Source organism: Crocodylus porosus, unplaced genomic scaffold, assembly GCF_001723895.1.
Source record: "Crocodylus porosus isolate Cpor-Errol unplaced genomic scaffold, CroPor_comp1, whole genome shotgun sequence".
NCBI classification, from domain to species: domain Eukaryota; kingdom Metazoa; phylum Chordata; order Crocodylia; family Crocodylidae; genus Crocodylus; species Crocodylus porosus.
The window spans coordinates 95,968,183-95,978,482 of record NW_017728947.1 but is presented as its reverse complement, the minus strand read 5'-3'; the positions used below and the strand labels follow the sequence as shown (position 1 = coordinate 95,978,482).

Genomic DNA, 10,300 nt, shown 5'->3' with positions numbered 1-10,300 from the left:
AAATAACTGCCCCTTGGCTGCAGCAAGGCACAACCGAGTACGCAAAAGTGCACCCTCAGCATTAGACTGCAGGGAGCTACTGACTCGCTTCCAAACACGATCCTTCCTCATACCATGCAGGCCTACCCCTGGCACACACCGCTCTACCAAGCTGTCTGGAACTCCCTGCTGCAGGATTTCCCTCTGCAGATGAATTCTTGTTGTGATCTTGACTTTTCCTGAGCTGTGCCACAAAATGATCTGGAAAGGAGCTTGGGATGTCATGCTTCCAGACCTTCCTACCTGGCTCCAGTATTTATGACAACACAATTTGTTGTAGTTGGAAATGCAGAAAAATCCTTGATCCTGGTCAGAGGAAAGGAACTAGAGATCCCCAGTCAATATCTTATCCCAGCAACATAACACAAAAGCCTCTGATTCAGAATAAATATAATCATTCTTTACTGGCCAGAACTTCATACATAAATATATTGAACATTTTGCTCAGCAAAATTTCTTCCACTGAAAGTAAAACCCAACAACCTCCAAGGTTGATACATGAGAAACCATTTCAAAATGCACACTGTCAGGCCCAGATTTTGGATCAAGATCTAAACTGGGCAACACCTGCTCTGTAAAGGGTTCTGAGCTAAACATCCATCTCCCTCACCCCTACAGTGAGCTGAACAACACCCTTGCTCTGAACAGCCCTTCCCCCCTTACATTTTGAATCTGAATCCAAACACTGAAGAACAGAGCTTCCCATTTACAGTGTTACTAAATCCCTTTTGGCAGCTGTGGAAGGAGCCCTCGTCAAAACTGGGAGCTCTGTGCTCTCTGAAGGTGCATTATTCATGGGTTTTCAAAGACTGATGAACTAACTAGGTCCAGTGCGTGAGTCCCTTGGGGCCATTTCTATTTCTTGGCTGACAGGTTGGTTCCTTGAGCAACAAGCTGAAGTATGGGAGATTCTAGCAATATTTCAACTAAAATTGGGAATGTTTACAAGGAAGGGCTGAGTCTGGGAGCAGGGCTGTGTGGTGGGGAGCGCTGTGCTGTAGGGAGTCTTGGCTTTGATCAAGGAAGCAGCCCTATGTGATACAATCTAAGCTGGCACAGAGCTCACCTCCTAAAGCAAAATAAAATATGTCATTCCTTTCAGTAGATGGAATTCTCCCCAGTGATTCCTTCCCAGATCACTTTGTGTGATCTCGCCCTCTTTAAAGTTTTTCCCTTGAGGAAGCAGATCGTTTAATGTAGATGGCAGCATTAGCGTCTGGTATTAAGTCTGGCAAATGACTTCGAAATGAGGCAAGTGAGCGCCCTGGAAAAAAAATCAAAATGCAAGTTGAATAGCTGTTCATCAGGCCCTGTGGTCTTTAGACTGCAAAGAGATATGAATGTAAGGCACCCTTTGTGTGTACCCAGGATGGTCACTGGCTTCAACAGGAATGCACAGAAGTCACAGTCCATGCACACATCATAGTCCATGCTACAAATTTACACCTAAAAAGCACTCCTGAGTTCTGGATGCTCTCATTAATCTGAATAGATGTGGGACTCCTTGTCAGCACCTCAAAATCAGGCCCCATTTTGTCTTTCTTGGTGACTGAGAAATAAAGATTTACTACAAGAAGGAAAACTTTACTAGAAGAAGCAAAACAGACTGAATGACAGCTTGTAAATCCCAGGCAGCGTACTGCAGAATCAGAGCACAGTAGAGATGGATGTTTTATTTTATGCAAGTTTTTATACAGTGCCCATCACCATAGTACGTGGATGCCTTCCGGGGGCACGTTAAGCATTGTTGTAAAACCCAGAAGGGATGCATTATATAAAACTCACCCAATCCACTGCTTTGTGAACCTGGCTCCAAACACAAGCTAAGCTCTACTGTTTTGTCAGTACTTGAATGTCCTCTTCTACAAACCTATTCATGTGCAATTTTCATCCAAGCTTGTAGGGGGGGATTAAAATTTCATTTTTTTCAAAACTAAGAACTTAAAAGGGCACCCACTTGTCATGTCAGCTGACAAAGCCTAGGACTCTAAACACCATCAGACAAAATGTTCATCTATTTCATTCAGTTCTTCACATTATGGGTAATAGTTCAGACCACTATTGAAATGTCAGCTAAATGAGGTAATTTATAGTATAATTCTAAAAACATGCTAGCCAGCTTCAATGGAAGCCTGTAATCAGGGATAATTATAGGAACATTTGTGAAATCCATTGGTCTGGGGATTTATTTTGATAAAAGGGATCAAAACTATTGTAAACTACGATCCTTGTAATTATAACAATAGCAGTCACCTTCTTTTATGCAGCTTCTTTCATCTCAGAGGACCCAAGGTTTTTTCTAAACTATGCATACCATACAAATTGGCTCACCCCCTAACTCCCACCAATGCAGCCATCTCTGGAGCACAACACAGGAGCTAGTTAACAGTTTTCACCAGTACTATTCAAGATTTTGAGAGAAGAAATGAACAAAATGTTTGCATTTGGTTGAAAACACAGAAGCAGTGTATGGAGAGAGAACATCATAACTGATATGTGGATGGTGATGCTAAACACCATCACCTACACAACTCCTATGGCACCTTTAATAACTGTGAGGAGCGGTCTCCTATCTCAATAGCAAAATCATTCGCTTTTGCACTTTGCACTTGTAGAATTCCAAGCAATCTACCAAGAACATCAGTATCGTTATCCCCATTCTACAGATGAAAAAACTGAGTTAGACTGATGACATGACTTGCCAGCAGTGCTGCCAGTAAAACTAAGACCCTGCAGGTGCCAGGCCAGCACCCTGTCTATATTGTCCATGTTTGGTAGTACTTCGAAAAGGTACTTCCAAAGATGGTAGTTAGGGACCTATTTAATTTGTGGTTTCATGGAAGCTGTGAAAACCGGCAGTAACTGTGATTCCTGGGAAATATTCCATAGGCTGCAATTTCATCAACCTCCCCACACCCTCCACACACACACAGTTTGGCATGCTGGGGGCCTCTCCACCAATCTGCGGCAATGGCGTGGCCTCTCAACCAATCTGTGGTGAGGGGCAGGGTTGCCAGGAAATGCCCACAAAAATTGGCCCTTTGTGCCATGAGCAAGCCGTGAAAATGACTTAATTTTGCCACAAGTTAAGTAGGTCCCTAATATCCTTAAGGTGCCTCGTGATGCCTCATCATTGTATTGATTCCCTGACTCAGAGAAGACAGCTACCTACAGAGTCACCTACATTTTTCCTATGACACTGTAGGTGATTTATAGCAAACTCTCAATCAGGGCAGACCTTTATTAGCTTACAAAATCTAGCCAGACAATAACTCAGCATGGTGACCTTTAGGAGGTCTACTAAGAGAAGACCTTTTATGCAGTGGGAATCACAGCAACTCTTGAATGAATGGCTTACACTTTTTAATAAACAGGGTCCAAAGAGAATCTTTCTTCTGTGGCATTTCTCCCACATGCTGCCAAACTTATGATGGCTCTAACTATTCATACTCAGAGATCTTGGCTGGGATTCTTAAAGTGAACTTGTCAAGCTCACCTGTCCATGTTCTCTGCTGAGTGACGATAAAACTTTGGCACTGTGGCTGGGAATTACAGATTCCTGCAGCTTCCTCTGCATTATGAACAGAGAGCAAACATCCTAGGTGGCTATAGGAAGGCCAGCATTTATAGTCCTGTGTTTCCCTGGTTCGGAATCCCTTTAGGGAGATATATTCTGGAAAAGAGGTACATGGCATTAAGGAAGCTTTTAATATGAATGGAGAAGAATATATACTGCAATATTTTGTTAAGTTGCATCATTAGTTTTATCCTTTGCACTTCAGCAAACCCCTTAATTTAAATGAGAGCGAACAAAATAAAAGCCACTTGTTCAAACTGAGTCCTTGGAGGAGCCAAGCAAATAATCAGAAATCTTCACTTTTGTCCTATTCTAGCCCTAGTGTCTCCCAGGTAGATAAGTAAGCAGTCTCTTGTTGTTCCTTGAGGAAAAAGATTAGCCACTTAACTCCCCAAAAGTAAAAGGAGCACAGAAGCATGAAGGGGGCCATCAGGCTATTGAGTCCTGTTCCCTGTGCCCACAGTCAAACATTTATCCCAAAAAGTCCTAAAATCATCCACCCCTGCCCTACACACACCACAAAGCATGCTGTGAAAACAGAACCAAAACTGCCATACAATAGACCGCAGGTGAAAAGCAGGGGAGAAAAAGACACAGCCAATATCCTGCCACCGCAACAGCAGAGACGTGCTTGCTTAATACGTGCCCAGAGGATGCTAGGAAGAGGATTATGCCTTACTTCACACAGGAAGGCAAGCCCCAACCCTCAGTTCCTTGCTAACCTGACCAGGGAGATGAAATTTCTTCCTGATCTCGAATCCGGTAATCAGTGGGAGCACTTGTACATGCACTTTAATGCACATCAGCCTATTTTAATGCATATTAAAGTGCCACAAGAAAACCCAGGGATGTATTTGGTAGCCATGTTGGTCTGAGACAAAAAGAAATGCAAAACTCTAGAACTCTTGGTTCATAGATAATACCTTTTATTAGACTAACTAAGAAATCACAAAATTATCTTTTTCTGCAAGCTTTCCAGCTCATGCGCCAAAAAAACATGCACTTTCACTAAATCTGCGTTATAATAGTCTGATGTGCCTTTTTCTAGTACCTCACAATAGAGGTACTAAATTGAATGCATATTAACACAAGTGTATTAAAGAACGCATAGATGAGCCCAGTTTGCCGCTTAGTGAAAAAGCAAGACCCTCTAGCCAGGTATCCGAGGGCATTTTTACATGTGCTTTGGGATGTGGTGTCGAGCGCTTTAATTAGAAAGCTGTACTAATTAAAAGCACCCATGCATCATGTGTATCAGCGTTCCCACACTGAAAAAATGATGGTGAGGCTCTTCGAAATAAAACTTATCAAATATGTTTTATTTCAAAGCACCCTGCCACCATTTTTTTCAGTGCTGGGATGTGCAGGGACACTGATACACGTGACACAATTTCCAATTAATAGAGTCTGCTCCAAAACACTGGAAATCCAGTGCTTTGGAGCAGGCTCCCCACATGTCTATAGGAGCTGTGAGAGGTTTCCAAGTATTGGCAGGGCACCACCACAGTCAAAAGGAAATCTTGTGAAAAGAATGGGAAGTGGTTCTCAGATTTTAACCCACAGTCTACAGGTAACTTAAAGTGGGAAGTGGTTTTTTAGAATAACATGAAGAAAATGAGGTGTTGGACAACAAGGTGACAAGGAGAGGGGACTTCATGAAGGGGTCGCTCTTACCCCACAGGTCTAGACAAGTAGATTGCTGGAGGACTTGTTACAATTTGTCAGAAATGTACATTCAATTGAAACATGAACTTGATGCAGTCTGAATAGGATATGAGTAGAGTGCTTATAGCAGTACAGATTCATATGTAAACCAGACAGCTTGTAATGCATGTACTTTGCAAAAATATGCAACTGCACACAGAGATAATTCAGGACCCCAAAAAAACAACAAAGACTGCTCCAGAGATAGAGATGAAAGGTATCATGAATGCTAAATTATTTTTACTCACTTCATTAGGACTATACAGATTTGAACTGAGATCAGAATCTGACCATTGTTAAGAATCACAAAATCCGCCCAGCCTGACTGCACCTGCAATAGTTATAACACTTAAAGTCTTTGGAATTCTGTACCTTGTAATACAGGAGGCCTTTTCTGCAAATATATCCCAGTTTTGTACAAATGTAAAATCTTTTCAAAAGCTCTGAGGGTTTCATTTATTCCATATCGTAAATCACCTACATGAAAAGGAGATGACAATGGTGAGTAACTGAAGGAAATACAAGTTAGAGAGCCTCGTCAAAGAAAGATTGGTTTGTAAATATTAACTTGTACCTGTTGCATTCAGAATATCACTTAGAAAGGGCTGCAAACCAGGAGGCGCAGTATGCGGCAAAAGATATGTGAAGAAATACCTACAAAAAAAGCCCAGAAGCTTATTAGAACTTAGTGACCTCAATTCATTATAACAAGTAGTCCTGTGTTCATTGCTATTTTACGTGGATTGTCTATTTTGGGAGGATTATACACTTTTCTATATAATAAGCCCACTACAGTCTGAGCACCTTAATTAACTTCTTCTATGTCATGTTTTCTGAAAGACTGGTCACTATACAATATAGCACTGCTGAGTGCTTTAAACATATTAATTTTAGGAGACTCGAGCAATTAAATGTTCATTAATTTGCTTTGTGAGACCCCTATTCACACTCATTCCCAGCCTTTTGTGGCTTGAGCAGCAGCTATCCAACTTGAAAAAAAAACGCTCCATATGCTCTTCACCCAACACAACCTGGTCTTTTTCTTGCCTTAAAAAAGTTAGGCAACCCATTAATTTGAATAGCAGGGTAAACCCATTTTTGCATTCTTTGAACCATCCATTCCCTGAAGAAAACTCTGGCTCTCAGGGGATAATCATTGCAAGACTGTAATTTTTCCATTAGAGAATTCCCTTCTTTAAATAGAGTCTGTCGATCAGAGTAATATTAATGATGGGCTACCATGGTCTTCACCTGCAGATTAGCATCCAGTTTAATGCAGCCGGAGCAGTGGTAGGTGAAAGTCATTACGTTCTGATGTCCGACCCTGTGTGAATTGACTTTGCAATCTCAGCGTTTAGATGCCTGTCTGTTTTACTATCACCACTCTGCTCTGTTGCCCCCATCTCTGCAGAGCAGCCAATCATGGGACACAAAAGTAACCTAGCCTTTCTTGGACAGACTGTAAATTCAAGGAAGCTTGTGCTGCCACTTCCTTTGCAGTACAGTTAGAAGATTTTAGTCTCTGGGATGCTTTCAGCAGCACCTTCAGGAAGCAGGAGATTCATTAGGGAAAGATTTTTGTGCAGGTTTATAGGAGATCAAAGAAGGAAACAGTACAGGAAAGGCCTCTGTGCTCTTACTAGCCAATGACTAAGCTACTTTCAAATCCTACTTAATGAAGAAAACAATACCTTCTACCAAAAGATCCAAACAAATCTGCGTGCATGCAAATTTGGGAGGAAGTGCACGGAAGAAATATAAGCTACTGCTCACAATATAAGATTGAGTAGTTTTGTTCAAACATGCTGGATTTTTTTCTATTTGGACATACCGATATGCATTGAAAAGATTCTTCTTTTCATTTATCCCTTCACATTTCCCAGCTGCAGAACACTTGAGAATGAAGCTTTTTGTAGGGAAGTCTAGCATGCAGTCATTATCATCTTTGCATGACAGTTCCTCAGTGCTGGCATCATCCAAGTCTGTCACTTTTAGGTTTCCATCCACCATAACAAACTGTCTTGGCTGGAAATCCAAGAGGACTATTGAACCCAGAGGGGAATGTGCCAAGTAAAACAGCAATTTCACGAGACTAAGGCAAACCTGAGAAAGAGGAGATGAATATGTATGGAAAATAGAAAAGAAAAAAAAAAAGCTATTAAATTGGAAGGACAACCAGGAAAAGACATTCAACAAAATTAATGACAAAAATCTCATACTTCTATGCATATTACAAGAACGTTACCAGTTCGATTGTCAACATTGCCACAGGATTTTAGTACTAGAGGCAGCCTAGCAATATTATGTACATGATATTTGCTGTTACTCTAAATAAAATAAAAACTAGAAAGGGAAACAAAGACAGTCTGCAGGTTTCAGGGCATGTATTGATGGCTACCCACAATCAGAGAGGTGTTTTCCATCAGGGTAAGTAAGGCAAATTGGGCCTCAAACCCAGGAACACAGGACTGGAAGCGACCTTCCAGCCCATGATGTCAGGTAACTAGGTAGGCAACATTGGTCCAAAAGTGCCCACCAAAACATCCACTCCAGCCCCCTTGCACACCGCAGCCATAAAGCACCTGGTACCAAAACAAGCAGATATGCCCCAAGAAGAGAGCAAAAAAGATAACCCTAGCTGCTGCATGCATCCTGAATCAGTTATTCTCTAAGTAGCCACCCTACCCTGTGTTCTGCCTGACCAGACTCATATGCCTAACAATGTTCACCAGGGGTCCCATTAACTCAGTGGTGGTCTGTTCAGATACAGGGACTTGTTCACTCAGAATGAGATTACAGCAAAAAAGGGAAAACCCCATCACTATAGACCAGCACAATCACAAGAGCAAACGGTTCAATGATCTGCTCCGAAACAGCAGTTCCTATCAAGACACACACTTTACAGTCTTGTTCATTAAGAAGCTTCGTAAGATCTTCTAATATGTAACTCCAGCATAGACTAATCTGGTGCCATACATTTCTGAAGGGCCTCAGTCACTTCTGTTATTAGGGTCACCTGCAATGTGTACAAAGTATCCTTGAGGGAACACTGGCAGGAAATTGTAAATCTGGTAGTGAAGCTGAGCTGTAGATACATGTATCTAGCGGGCTCTGACTGTCACAGCCATGTTTGTGGACACCGTGCCTCTGGGTTTTTTGTTGCTGAAGATCTTCTCATTGACTTGAATGCAGTTATGTTTTACCTTGGAAGCTATCTCCTTCCAGTGAAGCAAATACATAGTAACCATTACAAGAATCCCGCAACTGAGGCCTCTATCTTGGCACGACTGTAATACAATTAATAATAAAAGTAACAGCTCCTATATGTAAATTACACCAGGAGTAAAGAGCCTCTACTTTTAGAGCTTAGGAAGACATTGGGCACAGGGACACTGATGTGACCCTGCCACCTACAGCATTGAGACAACAATGCATTATTGTTTGTATTATAGTGTGATACACTACTGGCCCCAACCAAGATCAGAGCCCCATTGCGCTAGGCACTGCACAAACACATACTGAGAGAGAGATCCTGCTCTGATAAGCTTAACAGTATAAACAGATAATGCAGACAAAAGGAGAAAAAAAGAATAAGGAAACAGCTAACAACAGTGAAGCTGCAGCTCTGATGGTTAATGCAATTTAACAGGACTGAAAACAAGATTATTCAAAGAGAATTTGCAGAAACAAACAGCAGTGTCAACAGGATAATCCTGTTTGTCAGCTCTCATCAGGGCTCTTCCATTTACTCAGTTTGAGGCCTAAATGCTACCGATAAAACTGCTTTTGTTTTCTTACTTTAAATCTCTCCTCCCAGGTGGTCTGCAGAAGCTGAATCATCTCCAGAGGGGATCCCAGCTCCAGCATTGCTGTGATCCTTATGTCTGGATGGGCACTATTATCATAGCATTGGCCATACAACTGAACAGAGAGAAAAGCAGAGGCAAGTATGAGTGCACAGGAGACATGATTTCTGAGTAGTAAAAGAAAAAATTAAATAAATATTGATGGCTAGGTCAGCCTCGTCTTTGGGGAATAGATTCAATGACAGGAAAAGGCATTTTCCTCTGTGCTGTTTGAAGTGTGTCCACACTATGTCAGTAGTCAAATCAGATGCCAAAATACAATCAACTCTGCATCTGAAGCCCTGGACTGACAGAGAGGGCTGATCCAGTTACACTGATACCTGGCCGTAGTACTGCTGCTCCCACCAGATGCCAATCTTCCTGAGCCAGAAAGTGACCTGCTGGGTGAGACTTGCATTCGCCAGCTTATCTAACTTTATGTAGTTGGTCCAAGAGAAGACACTGCCCTAGGAAATCCTGGCCTCTCCCATAATTTCTGGACCATCAAACATGTCCATTCGAGGTCCAGAAAGACACTTGGATTAGTTTATAGGATGTGCATTGAACGGACTCCCACATCTGCAAAGGGGTGCTGGTTGTAGCCGTGCTGGCCTAAGGACCTAGGCAGACAAGGAATAAAAGCTACCACATTTACCCAAAGGTCCTTGTCTGCTCCTCTGCAAAGGGCATCCCCTCTCGAGCCACCAGCGCTTCTGGAGAGCTCAGACCGCCTCCCCGTAAAGGCGGCGGGGGCTGCGTGCGGCAGAGGCGCCAAGGGAAGCAGCCCCTGCTCCCTCCGCCTCGGCATGCGCCGGCGGCCGGGCTAGGAGCTGTGCGGGAGGGACGGCCTGGATGTGGCCAACCCGCCGCTCTGCTCGTCACAAGTTCAGGGGCGTCTCCGTGGATCGCCGCGCCGGGAACCTGTGCGGGCGTGCTCGCGCAAGGATTCAGGGAGTCGTCCTGCGGGCACAACCACCCGCGCGGGGCCCCGGTACCTGCCTGGACGACGCCGGGGTGGCGCAGGCGGCGCAGCAGCACCAGCTCCTTGAGCAGCTTGTAGGCGGCCAGGCGGCTGCAGGCGGCGGGAGCCCGGTGGCGCCGCACGCAGCGGCTCACGTCCCCGCCCGCAGCGCCG

The 10,300-nt window shown here is 43.4% G+C and overlaps 1 protein-coding gene across 1 annotated transcript in view; it reads right to left on the bottom strand.

Moving 5' to 3' along the window:
* Positions 1 to 417: 417 nt before the first annotated feature.
* LOC109320870 (extracellular tyrosine-protein kinase PKDCC-like) overlaps positions 418 to 10,300 on the bottom strand; it is an 11,314-nt gene continuing 1,431 nt past the window's right edge. The window contains exons 2-8 of the mRNA XM_019551151.1: positions 10,165 to 10,299; positions 9,119 to 9,241; positions 7,152 to 7,423; positions 5,895 to 5,974; positions 5,693 to 5,797; positions 3,536 to 3,712; positions 418 to 1,303 (exon numbers count right to left, since the gene is read on the bottom strand). Of these exons, the coding sequence (XP_019406696.1) occupies positions 1,200 to 1,303; positions 3,536 to 3,712; positions 5,693 to 5,797; positions 5,895 to 5,974; positions 7,152 to 7,423; positions 9,119 to 9,241; positions 10,165 to 10,299 (996 nt within the window). The 3' untranslated portion in view covers positions 418 to 1,199. The remainder of the gene's footprint in view (positions 1,304 to 3,535; positions 3,713 to 5,692; positions 5,798 to 5,894; positions 5,975 to 7,151; positions 7,424 to 9,118; positions 9,242 to 10,164; position 10,300) is intronic.